The sequence below is a fragment of the Chlorocebus sabaeus genome, chromosome 11 (genome assembly GCF_047675955.1).
Source record: "Chlorocebus sabaeus isolate Y175 chromosome 11, mChlSab1.0.hap1, whole genome shotgun sequence".
In the NCBI taxonomy this organism is placed as follows: Eukaryota; Metazoa; Chordata; class Mammalia; order Primates; family Cercopithecidae; genus Chlorocebus; species Chlorocebus sabaeus.
The window spans coordinates 22,210,880-22,235,518 of NC_132914.1; the positions used below are offsets into that span (position 1 = coordinate 22,210,880).

At 35.4% G+C, this 24,639-nt stretch overlaps 1 protein-coding gene across 1 annotated transcript; it reads left to right on the top strand.

Annotated features, from left to right (window-relative positions):
- Window positions 1-15,580: 15,580 nt before the first annotated feature.
- Window positions 15,581-22,537, top strand: IAPP (islet amyloid polypeptide). Its single transcript, XM_007967862.3, has 3 exons — window positions 15,581-15,782; window positions 16,113-16,207; window positions 21,614-22,537. The coding sequence occupies exons 2-3, from the start codon at window positions 16,128-16,130 to the stop codon at window positions 21,801-21,803; spliced, it is 270 nt and encodes an 89-aa protein (XP_007966053.1). The 5' UTR covers window positions 15,581-15,782; window positions 16,113-16,127; the 3' UTR covers window positions 21,804-22,537.
- The last annotated feature ends 2,102 nt before the right edge of the window (window positions 22,538-24,639 follow it).

A 24,639-nucleotide genomic window follows, 5' to 3' on the forward strand; every position in this document is an offset into this window, starting at 1 on the left:
AGGAGAGACTGAGAGGAATTCAAGATGCCTCCAGGGTCTCACACTCTCATGGAAAATATCAAACCCTCTATTGCTTCAGCCTCATACTCACTCAGAAGGCCTTCTATTTTATTTCATAGGTTGAAAGGTTAGAATTGGATGTCACCAAGCATTTCACTACAGAGCAACATGCCCTAAACTGAACTGATCTGGGGAAATGCGAAGAGAGGAAAAACTAGGACAGGTGGATGGCAGCAATTAGACAAAATTCTATGAGGTTTGAGCCATTAAAAGCCCTATAGGGCTTTAGTCTTATAACTCCAATTTCGTAGTGTCTGTAAAATCTCAATTAATCTCATTCTATTTTTGCAGAACTGGTTTATTACCATAGTTCCTCCCTTCACCTGATTTCAATAAGATCATCTGATTGAGGGAATCCCCTAATTGAACATTTTATTTGAATCTTCTAGTAACAGTGCTACTACAGCTATGTGTGGTTGTGTCTGAAAATACCAGCCGTCAATCAAGAGTCCGTCAAGGCTGCCCAACTCTTTATTAATTAATACCTGTCATCTGTTGTTTATAGACAAAACTTGGTTGCTCTGGGCCTCTGAAACTCAAAATATTTGTTCAGAATACACAAGTTTTGGCTCTTCCATCCACAGCGAAAAGCATACTGCGAGAAATAGCTTCAATCCATTTAGGCTGAAACATTAAACTAAAAATGTTTTTTCCTGGTTGCTTTACATGTTTGTTCAGTTCATTGCTTGGTTGATTGTTCTTGTGGGAACTGGGGGAAGTACCCGAGGTGTATGCAAAAATATCTCAGTAAGCTTGGCCAGTTTGTCTGGCTCAATTTACATTTAAAGTGAAACCACCGATCTTCAAAGAAACTTTTGGCACAAGTTATTAAACTTTGGAACAATGGTTATAAAATAGTTAGATTTCAGCTTTAATTATATGCTACCTCTCTGAGCAGTGCTACAACAAAATAACAGAATATTCCCCCTTAAATAATCATAAGGTCCGTTTAAACATTCAAATTCTAATCGTTCCTTTGACTATACACATTACTGCTTAAAACCCCATTATAATTTTATCCAAACACAGTATTCATTATCAAGAATTTATAACTAAGAGAAATAAATAGTTGGAAACAGTTAATTTTATCATATCTACTTAAGTTGGAAGTTACTTAGCAGGAGATCAAATTGCAATACAATTCAAACATAAACAACAGAAAATAATAGTATTTTTCAAATGTTCCTAAATATGGAGCAAAAGAAAATATATAAAAACAGAGTTTCAAAGAGCTAAAGATCTTCTGAACCAACACGAACAGTAATATGGATGCTTAATCCTGAGGCTTCTACTATCTGGAAGGTTCATAGCCTCTTTATTTTTTGGATGATGTTCAGGAAAAAAAAAAAAACGAAAAGGCAAGGCTCAGTGGCCTTGATAGGAGATAGCAGATTGCTCTGATGCACCTGATTATATCCCGTTTGTTTTCCCTTTTCATTTAGCTCATATGTGAAAATCTCCTGTGGACAACTTGGTTTTTTCCCGGGAGCTTGGTCCAATTCCTGCTTCCAGTGCCATCAGCATGGAAGGGACCAGGGAGCAGGGCCAACCAGTTGCAGATCTGTGTGGACACTGCTTCGGGTGATGAAAGGGACATTGCTGACAAGTCAGTAGAGAGTAGAAGGCCAGCCTAATGGCTATTCTCAAGCGGTCATTCACAGCTATTTGCCAGTGAAAATTGAGACTGAAATTTCTCTAATTTACCTTCCCTAGAACTTCAATCTTTTTTACAATATGTAATTTTTTAACTTCTTTATAACTCTCACCGTGTGGCAGCTTTGGTGTGTGACACATGGAGGTGCGATTCTCCTTCTTGCCACTTTCGAACACGAATTTGAAAAAGTTACTTGGCCGGGCGCGGTGGCTCAAGCCTGTAATCCCAGCACTTTGGGAGGCCGAGGCAGGCGGATCATGAGGTCAGGAGATCAAGACCATCCTGGCTAACACAGTGAAACCCCTTCTCTACTAAAAATACAAAAAATTAGCCGGGCGTGGTGGTGGGCGCCTGTAGTCCCAGCTACTCGGGAGGCTGAGGCAGGAGAATGGCGTGAACCCGGGAGGCGGAGCTTGCAGTGAGCCGAGATTGCGCCACTACACTCCAGCCTCGGCCACAGAGCGAGACTCCGTCTCAAAAATAAAAGAAAAAGTTACTTAACCTTTCTAAACACTCAAATGCTCACTGTAAAAGGTAACATTAGGATTGTTTGAAGATTATGGGAGATATTGCATAAGAATGTTCTAACACAATTCATGACATAAAACATATTCTGAATAAACTGATATTTCCAAAGTCCACTTCCCTCCTCCTTAAAACACTAATGTCTCTATCACACTCATGATCCCATTGCCTCTAAGTTCTCTGGGGACATTGTGCCAACAATTATATTTTTCCTCTCCTTTCCTGGTGGCTACTGAAAAATCAACAAGCATTCACTGAACATGTGTTTAGCAAGTGCCAGGTATTTTTTACATGTTACCTTAACCTACCCCTAAGCTCTCCTGAAGGTATTGGTATCTCTCCTTTCTGCTATGATGAAACTTTTTAAATTAGGTGACAATAAGAGAATCCAGATAAAGATGGTTATCAGAGGAAATGTGACTATCTAGATACTGCATTCAATATTTAGATTGTGTGTGCATGTGAGCATTTTCCAGAAAAAAAAAATCAATTTTTTTCCATCGTAATCTCAAAAGATCCCTGACTCTCAACATAATACATTACATTGAATCTACATTAGTAGTTGTTCAGGACTGTCCTGCTATTCCATTATATCTGTTTCTGTCCTTACCTCAAAGCAGTCTAACTATGGTCGTAGGTAAACTTTTGCTTTTAAATTCAAATTTCTGTTTTTCAGCCTTCATCCTGTGTTATCTTCATCATGGAACACTCATAACAACCTTTCTTTCTTTGAATTTTTTCTTCATTTGATTGCTGACACTACTGATATCTCCCAAGAAGTCATCTTTGAGCACTTCCATGTCTTTCTTTGACTCCTACTTCTCAGTATGACTCATGAATTCTGGTGTTTCCTGAGATACTCTTTGTCTTAATTTACTGTTGTTGTACATGCACTCCTTGGATTATATACTGTATGGGCAAAGCTTTCTGCATCTCCAGGTCAGACCTATCCTAATATCTACATCTATATTTCTAGGTGACTAAAAAGTAAATTGCACAAATGTCCAAAAATGCACTTTAAATCACTACTATCAAAACTAAAAACCAACTTAACACAAAGATACTCCTTTTCTTTATCATATGATCCATGTATATTATTTTATTATAATGTCCTGTGTTGGCAATTTTAAGAAGACCAGAGCCACTAAAACATTTCTAGAGGAGTATGGATTGTTACAACCTTTATAGAGTAGAATTTGTCTATATAGCTCAGAAGTCTTTAAAATGTGCATACGCATCTCTATTTCCTGAAGTATGACTTTATCCTGAAGAGTCCTCCCACTAAAAGACAACTAGAACTTAGATAAGTTAAGACAAACATATTTTTATGGCTAAGCTCACAAAAAGGAAAATAAAAACTCGAAGTGTGAGGGGGTAGGCAATGAGCTGAAATCCAAGCAGACAGCCATGAGTAATCAATAAGTGAGAGGAAGTTGTTCCGGGAGCAAATACTGAGACAAGGTCTAAGAGCTGGGAGACCTGAACTTTGAGTCTGTCTCAAGGTTAGGGAGCTGATGTGAGTCTCCTATATATACCCTTAATCCCCCATGGAGCTGAAGTGATCCTAGATGTTAGGAAAATCTGTATAGTGGTACATGCAACCAAATCTTTTCTCAGGGAATATTTCCAACATAAACACTTAGGATTCTTACAGATTAAGTTCAAAAACAGATGATCTTATAAACAAAAACCAAACTACTATAACTGAGAGTTCTCAGAAACAAAATACAGATTAAGTTTAAGAGAAAAGTTGTATGCTGAAATTATCAGATACACAGTATAAACTAATGATATATAAAACCGTTAAAAGATTTTAAAATGGATTATTTTTAATTAACCAAAAAAGACTACTTAAAATGGCCAAGAAGTATTTAGTACTAAACTAACTTAATCTTTGATATTAAAATAGTATTGAATGAGTAACAGCATATCAGATACAGATGAAAGGGATGATTTGCGAACTGGAAAATAAATTACACAAGATTATCACAAAAGGCATAAAATAAAGACCCTGTATAGTGATACAGAAAAAAATTCAAGAATCAGACTCAATTTGAATCACAGCTCTATAAGCAACTAGCTCTGACTTTCAGTATGTTATTACCCTCTCTGTACCTCAGTTTCACCATATATTTTTAAATGATGATTTATGTAAGAATTAAATTTAAAATATTTATATATAATTCTTGAATAAAGTCTGGTAATATTAAGCACTATAGAATAATTTTCATTATTCATATGACAGAACTAAGCCCCAACATACCTATTATATTAAGAAATATGCAGGCTTGGCCGGGCGCGGTGGCTCACGCCTGTAATCCCAACACTTTGGGAGGCCGAGGCAGGCGGATCACAAGGTCAGGAGATCCAGACCATCCTGGCTAACAAGGTGAAACCCCGTCTCTACTAAAGGCGGGCGCCTGAAGTCCCAGCTACTTGGGAGGCTGAGGTAGGAGAATGGCGTGACGCCGGGAGGCGGAGCTTACAGTGAGCCGAGATCGCGCCACTGCACTCCAGCCTGGGCGACAGAGCGAGGCTCCATCTCAAAAAAGAAAAAAATAAAAAGAAATATGCAGGCTTAATTTACCTACTAAAAGAAAGAGCTTTTCAGATTAACTCCCAAAACAAATCTCAATTTTATGCTGTGTATGAGAAAGACACACTAAATACAAATTTATACATAAAGATAACAATAAAAGAACGGGCACAGTGGGATACAAAAGAAAATAAAGCAGAGAGAAAAAGGAAGGAGAGAGGTAAGAAAAAAATGAGTCATGATCATAATATTTGAAAAGGTAAAATTCAGAGCTTTTGAAAAAACATTAAATGTGACATAGAAAAGTACTTTAAATATACTAAAGGGAACAATTCACAGTAAAGATATAAGTGTTATACATTTCTATGCACCTAATGAAACTTCATGAAGCAGAAAACACAGGAGATGCAAAGACAAACTGGCAGAAACATTTAAATAATAGTAGCTTAATTCTCTTGCAGTCCAAGATCTAGTAAGGTGAAAAGTACAAACAAGGATTTGTGAGACTTAAGTAACATTTTTAATAAAGTAGATTGTATGGAGATCTATACAGCAGCAAGAACTTTTGTATCTTAAACAGAAAATATTCCTTTTCCAGCGCTCATAGAACCTATACTGAAATAGATTGTATTTTAGATTACAGATATAAATTTAATAAAGTCCCAAATAGCAATAACACAGAAAACATTGAACACAAACAATAAAAGAAATAATTTCACTGAGAAAGATTTACGAACAAAATCTATTGAGTTAAAGAAAGAATAAAAACAAACAAAAATTATAGAATGTCCGGAAAACCTTTATGGGTTAAATTGTGTCCCCCGCAAAATGCATCTGTTGAAGTCCAAATAGTGCCTCAGAATGAAACCACATTTGTAAACAGAGTTATTTTTGAAGTAATTAAGATGAAGTCATACTGAGATACTTTGGGCCCCTAGTATAATATAACTGGTAGACATATAAAAAGGGGAAATTTGGTCACAGAGACACACACACAAGGATAATCCCTCATGGAAATAAAGACAAAGATCAGGTGATGCTTCTTCTACAAGCCAAGAAACACCAACGATTGCCAGGAAACTACCAGAAGCTAGGAAGAGGCATGGAACAGCCCTCAGAAAGAACCAACCCTGCTGACACCTACTCTTAGACTTCTTGCCTCCAGAACTGTGAAACAGTAAATTTCTGTTGTTTAAGCCACATGGTGTTGTAGCACTTTTTGTCCCAACAGGTTGGAAATGTCATTGTTATTTTCCCATTTGTTGACCAAATCTCCAATTAGACTATATATAAGAATTTAGTGTCCAATAGATGCTCTAAGTATTATTGAATGAATAATTCAAGCATTATGGGAGGGTTAAATTATTCTTAAGTTTTCTTCTAACTCAGCGATTGTTTTTCATTTGTTTCTGTGTTTATTTTTTGTTTTCATTTGGAAGAATCATCAAGCCTTTCTAAAGCTCCTAATCTGTATGTCTGAAATAACAAGATTTCAGGAGTCCTTAAGAAATGCATTTTCTTTTAAAATATTAAAACAGTATTAGAAAACACATGTTCTTGCTTAAGAAAATTTCTTGAGAAATTTTAAAAATACAAACATGCAAACCATTAAATACTGAATTATCCACAAAACCACACAAAGAAAATGAAGCTCTAAGTGAGAGCGCACTGCTCACTCTTACTCAGACTTCAGTGGGTGGGTAGCGTGAGGTGGGGCAGGATGGAGTGAGTTGGTCTCCTGCCTCTTTTCAAAACTTTACTTACATGTTTTGAATCAGATAAAAAGATAGGAAGAGAGTGTTGGAATAGGTATTTTCCATTTAATAAACTTAAAAATGTCCGTGATACATTTTAAAGAATGGTAGAAATGAATAATTTTTTAAAAGACAATTCTAGATTGTTCTCCAGCAAAGTGAATCTGTGATACAAAGAGATGAAAGTAACGCTGGAAAAAATCATTAAGCTTGCTAATTTGCAGCTTTTTGCATAGAATATCATGTTATTCAAGCATTCATAGTGGAATGAAATAGAAAAAGTATTGTTTGATACCAAACAGCACAGATTTAAAAACACATTTTTTCCTCTCCAAAAAATGTTTAGAACAAAGATACAACTTTTAAACTATGTGGCAATCCACTAACAAGATGATTTTAAAACTATGTGACAACATTAAAAATGCATAGAGAAATGTCAGCCATGACCTAATATTAACACAAAAACTATTATGATATTTTTGTTTTCTTTTATTGTATGCAAATATTGTGTATAGTTCTATCATCATACATAGATAATTTTGTACCTTATATTTTATCAGTAGTCAATACTTTTCAATATTTAGTCTCTTTTTAATTTGTTATAATTAAAAATTAACTTTGAAACATGAAAAGTCTACAAACAATAAATGAACAATATTGGAAAAATTAAAAGCAAAATAAAAAGCAATTTGTTGGAGATACTTTTAAAATATAAAGATGCAAACCATTAAACACTGAATTCTAATACATAAGTCTAAATACCTACCAAAGCCACAAACAGATTCCTGAAGGAATTAACATGTAATGTTACACTTCATTTAACTATGGCAATATTAAAATGAAAGCAAAGAAATAAAAAGAACGCATGGACAAAAAGAATGAGCGAGGAAACAATAACAGGCTGAAAATATTCACATATATTTGGAAGATGGCAAAAGACTGAGGAGAGATAATGACTTCTCTTCAGAATCCTACCCTTAGCTAAGAAGGCAATCTTAACAAGAAGCAAGCTGCTACTCCACTGTGCCTGCAAGTCTAGGGATTTTTAGACCCCAGAAAACTCAGAAGCAAGGCCATGAAGACTAAAAGCTAGAAGATTTTTATATACTTTAAGACTATGGACTTTAAGAGAGACCCTCCCCACATACTTCCTTCCAAGTATCCAGGTAACGACCTTCTCTAATCCCAACAAGAGTTTAATCTCTGGATAAATTAAACTTGATAGACTCTAGGTCTGTGGAAACCAATCACCATAAAGGGAAGAAGAAAAACACTAGATTAAAAACAGGGAAAATCAACTAAATTGTAAACCCTCTTCCTCAACTTGACTATTCGCTCCTTGTGGAAAACATTAGTGAATTTAAAAAAAGAAAAAAAAACACAAACCTGAAATTCCCTGGCTAGAAGAACCACAAATACTGATATTTGGGAGTCTCCCAGATAAATGATCTTGTTCCTACCCAATAACCATACAATGAAATCCACCATTTGGCAAGCCATGTCCATGCATATAACACCCAAGCAATGTTGTAGCGTCTCACTAATAAAAATTAATGACTTCTTACTCTCCCCTACACACTTAAACAACAGAGAAGAAGAAACATGTGTCAATACAAAGACTTGTACATTAATATTTGTAGCAGCTTTATTTGTAATAGCCTCAAACTAGAAACAACCCGAAGTCCATTAACAAAATGGCTAAACATGTTGTAATATATTCACACAATGAAACACTACTCCACAATCTAAAATACACACATGGATACAGAATGCAGATAAATTTCAAAATCATTATGCTGAATGAAAAAAAAAGTCAGGCAAAAAGGAATACATGCTATACTATCTCATTTGTACAGAATTCTAGAAAATGCAAACAAATCCATAGGAACAAAAAACACAGTAGCAGTTACCTGATGAGGGGTTTGGTGAGTGGAAGGAAATGAGGAAGTATAACAAGAGATAAACTAAAAAAGGTTACAAGACAACATTTTAGGAGGATGGAAATGTCTGTTACATTGATTGTGGTGATGTTTCAGGGGTGTGTGCATTGACCAAAAGCAGTCAAATTATACATTTTAAATATATGCAGTTTATTGCGTTATGATAATCCCTAAATGAAGGTGTAAAATGACACCAATATAAAAATAAATAAATGGGCCAATAAGGATCATCAGATATTTAAAGAAAACTCCAATAAGAAATATAAACATCAAAAGAGTTTTTTTAAAAAAGGAATCTGAAGGAAATGAAGACCGCAACAGAAAGAGAATTTTAAAAAGAAACCAGAAAAGAGAAAGCTGTAAATAGTAACCTCAGAGATGAGGATGGATATTACATCAGTGAAACAAAAGCAGGCTGCTATAAAAGAAGATTCAGAAAGGAAGATCTCTTAAAAATTAAAAATATGATTGTAAAAGTTAGTTTTTGTATGGAAAAGTTGGTAGATTAGGAACTTTAAGAAGTTAAAAAATTAAAGAGATCAAAAAATAGTGAAAATACGTATAAATAAATACAAGAATAATAAATTCAATTCTAAAAAGCCTTTTGGGAAGGAAAGCAGAGAAAATGGAGAGGAGACAAATATCAAGAAAAAATTCAAAAGTACTTTTTAGAACTAAAGAACACAAATTTACTTATTAAAAGGTACACTGAGTTTCCAGCTCAGTCAATTAAAAAAGATCCACACCAAAGCATATCATCATGAATTTAAACGTATCAGGAATACAGAAAAGATCCTAAGGACTTCTACAGAGAGGTTTTAAGCAATGAAATACAAAAAATCAAAAACTGCTTTTCTTTGTAGCCACATTAGTGATTAGAATACAATGAAATAATGCCTTTATAATTCTGATTAAAAATAATGTGTTTAGAACTATGCTCAGAAACAAAAGGTCTCAGTCTTTCATGTGTCCATTCTCAGGAAGCTACTGCAGTATATGTTCCATCAAAATAAGAATGTAAATCAAGAAAACAAGAACAGTATATTTAAAATGGAAGAATGGTGGGAGTATTTCTCAGTACAAAAACAAACAGATAAAAACAACTGGGCGGCAACCCCAATCAGTTTGGAGAAAAGGAGGAGGTCAGAGGCCATACGAGAGAGACTTCCATGAGAATGGGCAGTGAGAGGGAAAGTTGGAAATAAGAAAGAAATATTATCATATGAAGGGTGGTCATATCATATTTTATCATTCTGTGAGACAATTTGCAAGTCTAAAACTGAACAATCGAAAAAGAGGCAAATGTTAATTAGAAGAAAAACAAAAGGTATATCAGAAAGGAAAATACTCATAGCATATTACTCGGTTCAATAGTAGTCAGCATTTAGGCTGTCATAAAATCATGCCATTCATCAGAAATTAATAAAGCTATCAAAGTACTGAGACAGTGTCAGCAAGACATAGAAGGCAACTGGAAGGGATTCCTATTGATCCAACATGGGATAATTTTAATACGAAAAAGATAAAGGAAATCAAAATACATATCTAGTAAAGTATATTTCAAAAAATGAAAAAGAAAAATCATATATCTTGCCTTTCATTTAAAACTACCTCAAGGTAATCAAATAGTTAACAAGAGATGTTCTCTTTTATTGAAGAATTTCAACTAATAAATGACAAAGGAATGACAGAATTAGACTAGCACCATCTTTCAACCCCTAATAAAAAGTATTTCAGGCAATTATCATCAAAGATTGCTAAAAACCAGTAAGTGAAAGCCTGATAGAGAACTCAGAATGAACAACTTGCCTGCTGTCTGAACTCACTGATCATTCTTAGCCTCATAAAAGATATTATATGCCCCTTGTTATAATGCAATAGGAAATAAACAACATCACGTGAGACATATCTTACCAAAATAGTGGAAGCTGAATCATATCAAGCCTCTAGATCAAACTACAAGTATAGAGGAAATGCAAATGAGAAAGGAACATGTTAAATGATACCACACATATGCCATCAGCAAAATCCAGGATGTGGGAAATTCTACACAACAAATGCCCCCATTTTTTAAATATCAACAATAAGAAGAATAAAGGACAGACAATTATAAATTAAAGAGTCACAAAGAGCAACCAAATGCAATCTTCTTTAGATCCTGAATCCAACAAACCAGTTAAATTTTTATTTGTAAACAACTGGAAAATGTGAATGCTGAATGAATTATTTATTTATATTAAGGAATTCCTGTAAATTGTATGTGTAGATGGGATAATGGTTTTATAGCTCTGTTCTATAAAATGTCCTTATCTTTTATAACACTAAAAAATGTACAGCTAAAATTATGTGATCTCTAGGATTTGTTTTAAATAATACAGTGGGAGGTGGGAGGAAAGTAGGTAGGAATATAGAGTGAGCAAGATAGATCATTTGTTGATAATTGTTCTAATTTTATATACATTTGAAAGTTCCCACAAGAAACACTTTAAAATGTAAGTAGAAAAAAGATGTACATCTAATATTGATATAATTCAAAAAATCTAGTAAACTATTTTAGGATGGTGGTAGAGAAGAAAAGTGAGGAGAGCTGAATTTTCATCCTCTAATATGGGGTATCAACATATAAAATGTAAATTTAATAAATCAAGAGAGACCAGAGAAGTAAATATTTTTGAAATGTAGAAACAGCTAAAATAGTTAAAATTGAATGCCTGTGGAGAGCAAAATTTATGGGTGGGCAGATCAAGGCAAGGGACTGCTGTGATTATTATTAGTCTTCTAATACCATTTGAACACATACAAATTTGATAAAACATAAAAATTATTTTTTAAATGATAGATAAAGCATCTTTTACTTCTAAAATTTGATAGGAAGAAGCCCATTAATACATATTATGAATTATATCCTAACCTGACATTCATGTTTATCGTCAATCTCTTCTCATTTGTTCCCTTTCTTTACGTCATTGTCAAAGCATGTTATGATTATGAATATGACTTGGAGTCATTTACTTCTCTAACTCCTCAGCAACCACCCTGGTCTAATGCCTCATCATCTCACTGACATTGTCTGCTAATAGATTTCCTGTTTTTACCCTTGCCACCCTCTAAGTCATTCCACAAATATCCTGGGACAGGCAGATGAGAATTTGTCTTTCACTCTGCCCTTGAGTACCTCTTTCACCTTAAGCGAGTCGTTTATATTCTTTGAATCTCAGTTTCACTATCTATAAATTAGAGCAGATGATAATCACCGTAGAGGTGTGAAGATGAAGTGAGGTATCACATATTATTCCACATCCAGACTGATGTTTTAAAGATGCAAAGCAGAACATTTTATACCCCTGCTTAGACTTCTTCAGGAGCTTGAAATTGTCATCTGAATAAATCCAAGATCCTTAACACAACCTTCAGAGCCCTACACCTACAGGTTCCTGCTTGGGTCTCCAGCATCATGCTGCTTTTGCCTTCATTCACTAGAACTGGCATATACTTTTTCTGCTCTTGAATACTTCCCCATCACTCTTCCGTTAGCTCTTAGGCTTTGCAATTCAGCATAAATGTCACTATTTTTTTTTCTAACTCTGCCATATTTTTTTTTCTCCCCGCAGTGCTTACTATTTGTAATTGCACATTTACTGTTCACTTGCTTACTCTGTTTCTTTTACATACTATAAGCTGCGTGAGAACAGGAATGTGTTTCTTTGACTGTCACATTTCTTGTACCTAGAATAACTCCTACCACAGAGTAGATCCTCAGTAAATACTTACTGAATCCATAAATAAATGGAATGTATTACGGGACAGTTTTTCTCAACTGTAGTGTGCACGCAATCACTAAGGAAAGATCATTTTTGTTTCGGTTTTTTTGTTTGTTTGTTTGTTTGTTTTGAGACGGAGTCTTACTCTTTCGCCCAGGCTGGAGTGCAGTGGCGCGATCCTTGGCTTACTGCAAGCTCTGCCTCCTGGGTTCAAGCGATTCTCCTGCCTCAGCCTCCTGAGTAGCTGGCACTACAGGCACCTGCCAGAACACACAGCTAATTTTTTTTTTATATATATATTTTTAGTAGAGATGGGGTTTCACCGTGTTAGCCAGGATGGTCTCGATCTCCTGACCTCGTGATCCGCCCGCCTCAGCCTCCCAAAGTGCTGGGATTACAGGCGTGAGCCACTGCGCCCGGCGGAAAGATCATTTTTGAAATGCAGATTCTGGTAGAGTGGATCCAAGGTGCGGCCTGGGATTCTGCATTTCTAATAAGCTCCCAGGTGATGCAAAAGCTGCCAGCACCTTATTCACACTTTGTCTTAGCAAGGCTAGAGGAGATATACCAAGATAAGTGACAGTGATGCTTGTCCTTTAGAAAGGAGCTTATGCCCTTGTAAAGATAATCTAAATATCCACATGCCACCTTCACTTTCATTAGTGCTGTAGGGAGCATGTAAACTCTGAAGCTATTTGAGATTGGGATACATGTTGATTTTACTAAACATTATACGAGACCAGCATAAGGTCACATCTGGCTATAACAAAATCATTCAAGGTGTTATAACAAGATATACAACTTAGAGAAAGCAATTAGCAATTTAGAATATGAAAATATAGATCCTTTTTAACAAAGAAAGAAATATCCTGAAACAGACGGATGGTAATTTGTCTTTCACTCTGCCCCTGAGTAGCTCTGTAACCTTATGCAAGTTGCTTATATTCTTTGAATCTCAGTTTCATTATTTACAAATTAGGGCAAATGATAACCACCGTAGAGGTGCAAAGATGAAGTGAGATATTACATATCAATTATATGACTGTGCCTGACATATGGTAGTCCTTATAAAATACCGGGTCTTCCTGTTCTTTCCTTAGATAGAACATTTTGTTTATGTACCCTCTCTTAGCGTGAGAGGATCCATTTTGAATGTTATGTTTGGCACCCTTAACATCTTAGAAAAAAAAGGTTATGAAAGTAGAATAAATAACAACGTAGGTAATAGGCAAGTATTTTTGTCTAAATGAACACTAGACCATGAGTCAGAAAGCTAGGCTTTGGTCCAGGATGCAGCATTAACTAGATGTTTGATGTTGAACCTTTTTTAGTGTCACTGGCCCTCCTATGCTTTCTACATCACTGTATTTAACACAGGACAGGTGAGCCCCAAAGTGGGGCTTAGCCCTCAAGGGTTCTTGGCTTTGTTCATGAAAGAATTCAGGGGCAAGTTAGAGGTAGAAGAAAACAGCTTTGTTGACGAGGCAATGTTACGGTTCTGGCATTTATGACTCTGTGATAATATAATATATAATATACAATAATGATAATATAAGCCCTTCAGGGCAGGGCTACCCCATATGCAGAGAGTAGCAGCTTAGGGCGGTTTTGCAGTCATATTTGCACCCACTTTTAACTGCATGCAGATTAAGGGGTGGTTTAGGCAGAAATTTCAAGGGAAGTGGTAGTAACTTTGGGGTCATCCAGTCATTACGGTGGAAAGAAGCAGTAACTCCTGGGTGTTACTACAGCAACGATAAACTGACATGGCACACTAGGGGGCGTGCTTTCCATTGGCCCTGTTTTAGCTAGTTCTCAATTTGGTCTGGTGATCAAGCCCTGCCTCTGAAGTCTAGTCCTTCCTCCTACCTCATATTCACCTTATTAAGTACACTATCTTCTTACGGAAATGCATTATCATTCCAAATCTTTTGATTTTATTTTGTTTTTTTTCTTTTGAAATATCAGTAAATTTCACAGAAAATATTAAAATTGTAGAATCATTGAATAATGAGAACACGGATTCTAAACAAGTTTGTTTCTTTCCTCCTGAAATCTCTACCAAACACCTTCAAACTATGTTACTACACTTTCAATAAGTGTATGAAATCAATGAACTAATGTTTCTAGTTTGAAAACTTTAATTTTTTTAAGATTACACAGGCATGCACATTTTCACTGACAATTGAAATTTATTTGCTTTACATGACATTAAGTTGTTATATTAATAACTAAGATAACAAATATAATTTAGAAATACAAAAAAAGAGGCCGGGTGCAGTGGCTCACGCCTGTAATCCCAGCACTTTGGGAGGCCGAAGCGGGTAGATCACCTGAGGTCGGGAGTTCGAGACCAGCCTGACCAACATGGAGAAACCCCGTCTCCACTAAAAATACAAAATTATCCGCGCGTGGTGGAGCATGCCTGTAATTCCAGCTACTCTGTAGGCTGAGGCAGGAGAATCACTTGAACCCGGGAGACAGAGGTTATGGTGAGCCGTGATCGTACCTTTGCATTCCAGCCTGGGCAACAAAGAGGGAAACTCTGTCTCAAAAAAAAAAAAAGAAAGAGAGAAAGAAATACAAAAAAAGAAAAAAAAAAAAAAAGAGCAATTTGGAGAAAGATTTAAAAACCAAGTCATTTTAAAAGACAAACTACAAAGTACTGAGTCAAGCCATTCATAATGTTCTCGTGAAGCTATAGGGAAACAAATCTGTTCTTTCAAAATAATTGCAAATTTCTGTGTAAGAATGAATGGAAAAAGTCATCCAAAAACTACTTGACTACATGTACTTATGGATCTCTATGTAAGTGCCAACAAATGAATTTTTTTATTCATTTGGTTATGTAGCAGTTGTTCATTCTAATCTTGTTTTGTTCCGTCATATCTCTGGTACCTAGAATAATCCCTACCACGGAGTAGGTCTTCCATTACTCTTATGCTTTTAAATCTCCCCTCACCTCATTGTAAATGACTTTTGATTTCTCTTTTATGCCCTTTTTATACACCTTTCCCTAATATCTCCATTTATTTCTGAAGCTTCATAGGATTCAGCCATTGAGGTCACTTGGGTTTAGATATACCAAAAGTCTGTGATTTCTTTATTTGCATATATGCACATTTGTTGTTATCCTTACCACCTTCTATCAGTTCCTTACCATAAGATACATTTCAATTTCTTGAAAATTCACTTGTGTCTTACAAAGATGGCAAATTCAAACTTTGGCTGTGTATGACACACCATTAACTGCACAAGGACACTCTGTATTTGCTACGTTAATATTTACTGATGAGTTAATGTAATAACGACCCATCTGCTTCTGCTGTCTGTGAGGTACTTTCTATCTATAGGGATGGAAATTAATGACAAGGCTCTCTGAGCTGCCTGATGTCAGAGCTGAGAAAGGTGTGAGGGGTATATAAGAGCTGGATTACTAGTTAGCAAATGAGGGGGTAAATATTCCAGTGGATACAAGCTTGGGCTCTTTTCTTGAAGCTTTCTTTCTGTCAAAGGCATTTGCTGATATTGCTGACGTTGAAACATTAAAAGGTAAAGAATTTCCTATTTCTGGGAAAGTTTTATTTATTTAGAAAAATGTACACTTGGTGTTAAATTCATGGTTTATTTCAAAGAAGGCTAAAGGGAGAACATATTACAATATAAATGTTCAGATTGTTTAGATAAGGAAATTGGGAAAGTAAAAATCTCAAAATTACTTGAAAAGTAGACAGTATTAGGGACTAAATCAATAAAAATGTTGATCCTTGTAAATTATGTTTTAAAAAGATGTTTCTTTTAAAAACTAGGCTCTAATTTAAAATTACATCAATTAGAACTGTAAGAAATCTCTTGATTTCAGTGCTGGATTATTCTTTGCAGAAAATTTGAGAAGCAATGTGCATCCTGAAGCTGCAAGTATTTCTCATCGTGCTCTCTGTTGCATTAAACCATCTGAAAGCTACACCCATTGAAAGGTTGGTAACTTTAAGATCCTATTTCTTCTGTAAAGTGTGGGAAAATTAGAATTAAATACTGTCAAATGACTAACAGCCTTAGATTTCTGACTATATCATGCTTAAGAACAGTACTTTCAGTTATTCCATTGTTGCTTGAATTCTGTGTTCTTTAAAGAATAACACCAGTGGCAAATAAATATCTTTGATGGAACTTCTGACAGACAAGAATGGATAATTCCAGTTACATATTTAGTTTCCAGCATATTTCCAAGAGAAATATGGTCTTGGAACTTAGAGGGGCAAAGCCAGAACATGAAGCAGAAAAAAAATCAAAAGGTAGTAATTTCTCCTATATTAAACTGATACTGAAACAAACCAGAGGAACTTAAGTAAAGCATATATTTTTGTGCCAACTGTAATTCTTTTTGTATATTTACTTAGATTTTTATTTTCCTCAAATGTCTCTGGAAATATTCAAAACTTTTACATCTTGTGGAAATGGAAATGTATAGAAATAATCAGGAGCAAATTAATGTTTTTAAGAAATGAAACATAAAAGAACTAGTTAAAAAGTCATTTGCTGTTGGGGGATTTATTCTATATTGTTAGCTAGCTATTCTGTGAGTGAAACAGATTTATAAAAAGTTAATCTTCATACATATTACTTCTAAGCTGCTATAAACTTAATACTTTTTAAAATTACTTTCAATAGGGAGCATGTACATCAGGATTTCCTGGGAAGTCTTTGTATGAAAGGTTTCCTGACATTTAAATGGTAATTAAGGAAGTCTAAAAATTATGTCATGTAAAACTTTTAAGAGTAGTTACAATTTTCAAACTGAAACTTTAATACTGTAATTCTCCATTAATTTAAAGGATTACTAAGTTCAAATCTGTGCATAAGTCATAAATAATATAGTGAGGATTTGTTTGTGCCTAAATCAGTTTTGCTCTATACAGTCTTATGGGACTGAACTTACACACTCTTTAACACCAAGGAGAATTAAGTTTACATTTGTAAAGAGTGTGCATTGTCATATTAGAACTCTTCCCATTAGAATGATCATCATCTTGTCTTTGTTTTCCTTTGAGATCGTTTTTCTTGGAAGCCCATAGCAGTATGCAAAGATTTCTACAGCACCTATGTATAATAAATAGCAAGAATCATGTTTTTTGTCATTTCAAGACTTATTTAGTTTACAGGGTGTTCTTCTCAGAACTGACTCTAATTTTCTATTTGATTTTTACTAGATAAAAATAACTTTTAAAATGACATGAAGTTTCTGATAAGCAGAATAACTGAATGATGATAGGAAAATCAGTAGTATTTCCTACTACATCTGTTTATATCTTGATACTTTCTTTCAATAGATATGGAAATTTACTCAGCACATTTACCCTCTTTTTTAAAACTTTATTTTGAGACAGGATCTCTCTGTGTGTCACCCAGGCTGCTGGAGTACAGTGGTACAATCATGGCTCACTGTAGCCTTGACCTTCTGGGCTCAGGTGATCCTCCCACCTCAGTCTCCCAAGTAGTTGGGACCACAGGCACCTGCCACCATACACAGCTAATTGTTTTATCTGTATTTTATAGGGAAAGGGTCTCCCTATGTTGCGCAGGCTGGTGTCAAACTCCTGGGCTTAAGCCTTCCTCCTGCCTCAGTCTTCCAAAGTTCTGGGATTATAAGAGTGAGCCACAGAACCCAGTCCATTATGATTTTATAGATGCTTGTTTGTTTATTATGAGAGAAACTTCTCTTAGAAATAGGGTAATATGTAATATAATGTTACTTATTATTAAATTATTTTGGTGTTAGTCTAACAATCTTTAACGTTGAATTATTAGAAATCTTGTAAAACATTCTTCAAATTGATTTTAAATGTGTTACCTGAAATGCATATGTTTGAACATTTGTTAAAGGGAGTATGATTTATCATGCTGAGATGTTAAATCATGTACTATTCTACGTATCTCACAGAAAGTTAGGAAAATATATGTGGAAAATGTGTCAAATTTTAAATTCTTTTAAAAAATAAAACTAATATTATTCAATGTAATTTTCCTCATAAAATTTAATCATCTCATTAGAGATTTTTTCAATTTGTAAATGTATGAAATAGGATAAAAGGATCACATACTTTCCCACCAACTTTTTTACACTCCCTTGTAAATATCTGCCTGGCAGGTAATCAAAGGATAGTTAAAAATGCCAAGATGTAATCACTAGGATCTCCCTGCAGGAGCTCACAGACTTCCACAGATGAATGTTAAGAGCTGAGGGCAGGGAAGCACTTTAAAGCCATTTTTAAAACTCTGGAGCGACAATTTAAAAGAGAAGCAATTTAAGAGTTATACTTTGGCTTATTGTCATCTCTGTTTAAACTCTCTTAAAGTCAAGAATTTCCATGTGTGTATGTGCCTGTAAGTGGTCAACAACTTTAATGTTTGTTACTAGCTGGTATGTTACATGTCCAGGTAGTCAATGAGAAAAAAATGCCTGAAACCGGGGAGGTAATGCCTTTTATTAACCATTTTAGACATCTTTTTCCATCCTAAAGACTGCTTTGGACAGAATCTTATATATGCTGAATAGTATATTTAGATGAAAAGTCTTTTTTAGAAAAGCAATTTAGGCCCGGCACAGTGGCTCACGCCTGTAATCCCAGCACTTTGGGAGGCCGAGGCAGGCGGATCACGAGGTCAGGAGATCGAGACCATCCTGGCTAACAGGGTGAAACCCCGTCTCTACTAAAAACACAAAAAAACTAGCCGGGCGTGGTGGCGGGCGCCTGTAGTCCCAGCTATTCGGGAGGCTGAGGCAGGAGAATGGCGTGAACTCGGGAGGCGGAGCTTGCAGTGAGCCAAGATCGCGCCACTGCGCTCCAGCCTGGGCGACAGAGCGAGACTCCGTCTCAAAAAAAAGAAAAGAATAGAAAAGCAATTTCACAAATATGATAAAAACATAAATGCTCTTACTATTTATTCTAAGTGGAATGATGGCCCTTCTAGCTAACTCAAATAAGGTAACATTCTATTTAGAACAATTTTAAATTATATTATTGACCTTCCAACCAATTATCAAAATACCACTCAGCATTTAGCATATAAAGTATATCACATTCTGCTTCAGTCATATGCTAAACATATCTTGGAACAGATATTCCCTTTGAATCTTCTTAATTTGACCCATAATTTTCCTTTACTACTTTTTTTCAGATGTTTGGACCAAATTCCAATTTTTATGTTTTTCAAGAAAAGTTAGTATTTTAGAATTCAGTGCAAATGTATGAAATTACTAGTTCAATCCTTAAAGCATTAAATCACTCTTTTGAAATGTACATTGGTCATATTTACTGTAACTTCAAAAATAAATAATTGAACAGATAGTGTGAATGAGATTGACATAGATTAAATAATTATGGTTTCCTTTGCCCAGATAATTTGTTCAATAATTTGTCGGCATACACTTACATTCAACAAGTATCCAGTTCACCTAATGCTGTAAGAAATTTTCTGTACTTAGGAGGAAATATGGGAGTAAAAATTTTTTTTAAAAGGTTTCACATTAGATTATTAAACATTTACTCTTAGGCTACCTCTGCTTCAAGATAGAGATAATGAAATACTCCCCACACAAGGTAAACACAATGAGATAAATCCATTACATTTAAGTCCCAAATTGTGCATATCCACTGGCTCCTGGACATTCAGTTTTTAACCCTATAACTATTTCATTTTCCATTTACGCTAAGTTTCACCAATATTTTGATTTCTATGAAGCTGAAAACTAAAATATTTCTCTAACTTTCCTAATAATCAGCAAGGAGGAAACAATGTTATTATTCTGCATCCATTTCCGATATCATTTTGAAAGTACATTGACACAAAAGGCGATCAAAAAAATGGAGTTGGTATACAAATAAATGCTTTAAATAAAAACATAAGTTAAAATTAAATGAATTATTTAATTTATAGTTATGATTTCTGAGTTTATAAGTATTATTATGCACTTCCTCCAGGTGGCTAGAAAAATGTGATGAATATTAATACCATTGACATAAAAAGTGTTTTGGTTTTAACATTTAACCTAGTCTTATCATTAAAGTGCTTGAAAGTATAAGATCCAAGCAGGAAAATGTATTTATGCTAAAAGTAATAAAACTCTCACATTGCAATAGAATACTTGAACAAGTGATAGATTTGATTCTTTTTGAGACTTTATGATATTCTCTTTTTTGACATTTTTATGACATTCTCTCTTTTCTATTTTATTATATTTCATTTTATTGTGGCAAGAACAAAGTATGATATCTACCCTATTTAACAAATTTTTAAGCATGCAGTACATTATTTTGGATTACGTGCAAAATGTTGGACAGTACATCTCTAGAGCTTAGTCATCTTGCTTGACTGAAGCTTCACACCCAATGGTTAGTAACTCCCTATTTCCCCCTCTCCCTTGCCCCTGATAACCACCATTCCACTCTTTAATTCATGAATTTGACTATTTAAAATACTTCATATACATGGAACCAAGTGGTATTTATCTTTCTATGACTAGCTTCTTTCGCTCAACCTAATGTCCTCAAGGTTCTTCCATGTGTTGCATATTAAGGAATTCCCTTATGACATTTCTTGCGTAACACTCCTGATTCAATTATCTCCAGGAACTTAAAGATTAAGTAATACTGCTTTATTCTTATTGGAAAGATGTAGAAATAATTATTTTTAAATTTCTACGTATTTCAGGTTACATTTAGATTTTACATTCTAAATTTTTTTATATATTAAAAAATAAATTACTTAAGATTTTTTAAAATGTAAGACAAAGACACTGTTATTTTGATTATATGTAATCTATTCTGAATTTCCAAAGGAAGACTTTTAACTAAGAAATGCAACACTGACTGTAATGAAAGATGTTATATGATTTTCAATTGTCATTTCAAGGTGTCAAAAAAAAAAAATCCCAGCCGGGCGTGGTGGCTCACACCTGTAATCCCGTGGGAGGCCAAGGTGGGCCGATCACGAGATCAGGAGATCCAGACTATCCTGGCTAACACGGTGAAACCCCTTCTCTACTAAAAACACAAAAAAACTAGCCGGGCGTGGTGGGCGCCTGCAGTCCCAGCTACTCGGGAGGCTGAGGCAATGGCGTGAACCCGGGAGGCGGAGCTTGCAGTGAGCCGAGATCGCGCCACTGCACTCCACCCTGAGCGACAGAGCAATCCTCTGTCTCAAAAACAAACAAACAAACAAATAAACAAAACAACTCAGTCATCTAGGTGTTTGCAAACCTGAGTTACTTTTGTGAAAACTGTTTCTTTAGTTTTCATCAATACGAGATATTTGACGTCGCGTGGCTGGATCCAACTAAAATAGTAAGGTTCTAACTTTTCACATTTGTTCCATGTCACCAGTCATCAGGTGGAAAAGCGGAAATGCAACACTGCCACGTGTGCAACGCAGCGCCTGGCAAATTTTTTAGTTCGTTCCAGCAACAACTTTGGTACCATTCTCTCATCTACCGACGTGGGATCCAATACATATGGCAAGAGGAATGCAGTAGAGGTTTTAAAGAGAGAGCCACTGAATTACTTGCCCCTTTAGAGGACGATGTAACTCTATAGTTATTGTTTTATGTTCTAGAGATTTCCTGTATAATTTAACACTGCCTTTTTCATTTCCAGTGTGAATATATGGTCTGTGTATCTGATGTTTGTTGCCAGGACATATACATTGTCAAAAGATTGTTTCATATACAGTACTAAGGTCACATAATAAAAAGATAGTATCTTTTAAAATGAAATGCTTTTACTATAGATTTTTATTTTAAAGCATAAAAAAATCATTTTGGGACCTATATCTCAGTGGCGCAGGTTTAAGAACAAAGGAGAAAACAGTAGTTTGAACCGCAGTAAATTGTAAACAGCTAATAATAAAGTTATTAGTCCTAACATTAGAAAATCAGTAATTGGGCTGGGTGCGGTGGTTCACACCTGTAATCCCAGCACTTTGGGAGGCTGAGGTGGGCAGATCACGAGGTCAGGAGTTCAACACCAGCCTGACCAACATGGTGAAACCCTGTCTCTACTAAAAATACAAAAATCAGCTGGGCATGGTGGCACGTGCCTGTAATCCCAGCTCTTCAGGAGACTGAAGCAGGAGAATCACTTGAACCCAGGAGGGGGAGGTTGCAGTGAGCCGAGATTGCACCACTGCACTCCAGCCTAGGCGACAGGGCAAGACTCCGTCTCAAATTAAAAACAAGAAAGAAAGAAAGAAAAAAAAAAAAATTAGTAATTGTAAGTACCCCTGTTAAGCAAATTAGTAATTGTAAGTACCCATGTTAAGCAATTCCTTTTTGCAGTAGATTTCTGAAATGATAGGATGCTGTTTTAAAAACAAAGAAAATCCTGCTCCTGACTCAGTCAAAATATTTTTTAAAGTCCATTGTTTGTTGTGCTTGCTGGTACTAAGAGGCTATTTAAAAATACAAAACCACTTTGTATCCATGAGGGTTTCATTGTGTGTTAGCAGCAGTGAGCTTCTGTTAAATGTATATGCCCTTTATTCTGTTTAAGTGGCTTTCAGCAAACCTCAATCGTGTTTTTATGCAGGGTATTGCAAAACAACTTGTGTTCTATTAATCGTGTCTTCAATTAAAAGACCACAGACGTCTGGAAACTATTTGCTGTATAGGAATTATTTCCTTTGTTTAATAAATTGGACATTTCTGGCAGAGGTTTATGTGTATGATACACTTTTTTTGATAGCAGCTGCAATGTTGGACAGGAGATGAAATGCTTTGCTTTGAGTCAGATTCTCATAGAATGAAGGGGTGGCCTGCCCCTCCACACCTGTGGGCGTTTCTGCTTAGGTGGAACGAGAGACTTGAGAAAAGAAATGAGACACAGAGACAAAGTATAGAGAAAGAAAAAGTGGGCCCAGGAGACCGGCACTCAGCATACAGAGGACCCACGCCAGCACCGATCTCTGAGTTCCCTCAGTATTTATTGATCATTATCTTTACCATCTCGGAAAAGGGGAAGTGGCAGGACAATAGGATCATAGTAGGGAGAAGGCCAGCAGAAAGACATATGAATAAAGATCTCTGTGACATGAATAAGTTTAAGGAAAAGTGCTGTGCCTTGATATGCATATGCAAACAACTCCATAAACCTTTTTAGTGCCTAAAGAGCAGCATTGCCACTAGCATGCCCCACCTTCAGCCCTAAGGCGGTTTTCTCCTATCTCAGTAAATACAACATACAATTGGATTTTACACCGAGACGTTCCATTGCCCAGGGACAGGCAGGAGACAGATGCTTTTCTCTATCTCAACTGCCCAGAGGCCTTCTTTCCTCTTATACTAATCCTCCTCAGCACAGACCCTTCACGGATGTCAGGCTGGGGGACGATCAGGTCTTTCCCTTCCCATGAGGCCATATTTCAGACTATCACATGGGGAGAAACCTTGGACAATACCTAGCTTTCCTAGGCAGAGGTCTTCCACAGTGTGTATGTCCCTGGGTACCTGATATTAAGAGAATGGTAATGACTTTTAACAAGCATGCTGCCTTCAGGCACTTGTTTAACAAAGCACACCCTGCACAGTCCTAAATCCGTTAAACCTTGAGTCACCACAGCACAGGTCTCTTGCAAGGACAGGGTTGGGTGTAGGGTTACAGATTAACAGCATCTCAATTACAGAACAAAATGGAGTCTCTTATGTCGACTTCTTTCTATATAGACACAGTAACAGTCTGATTTCTCTCTCTTTTCCCCACGTAGAATATCTGCTTTTCCCTAACTTTGAGTTAGGTACCTATGGAAGTAGCATTTAATTCAGATAAACTACCATCATGCTGTGTTATGCCATTTCTAAAGGCACTCAACTTGTACTTTTAAAAAAATAGGAAAAGTAAGCATTTCAATCTAAGTGGAAATTTGACTCATTGACTTACCTTTCTATGTTAAAATTTCCCTATATGAAGTGTGTCTTAGATTACCAAATTGTAGAGGCTTTTGTTGGTGGTGGTAAGTGGTAGTGGTCATGAGTGTATAGAGGCAGACAAATATATTTATAATACATTTTATGTCATGAATTACATATTGAAATAAATAGGTGAATATATAAATTTATATTTGTGGTGTTCAATTATTGGTCCTCCTTTCACAGTGGACTCAAACCCAGTATTTCAAATTGAATAAGGTACAATTAAATTATAATCTCTCAAACTTATTTGAAAAATTTCCCACAATAGTCTACAGTTTTATTGCATATCACGTCTACATATAATATAATATGTAATTTATAATATGCCATTATTTATAATATCAACATTATATTTAGGTTTATAAATATTACATTTATGGCTTTGTCATTTAATATTATAATTTATTTCAACTCCCCCATCTCTCTTTCTAGTGTTAACAAAATTTT

What these genes read in the sequence shown, in the direction of transcription:
- IAPP (XM_007967862.3), top strand. Translation starts at nt 16,128, where the DNA reads ATGTGCATCCTGAAGCTGCAAGTATTTCTCATCGTGCTCTCTGTTGCA. An exon ending in AAAGCTACACCCATTGAAAG is followed by an intron (nt 16,208 to 21,613) that starts GTTGGTAACTTT and finishes CCATGTCACCAG; the next exon opens with TCATCAGGTGGAAAAGCGGA.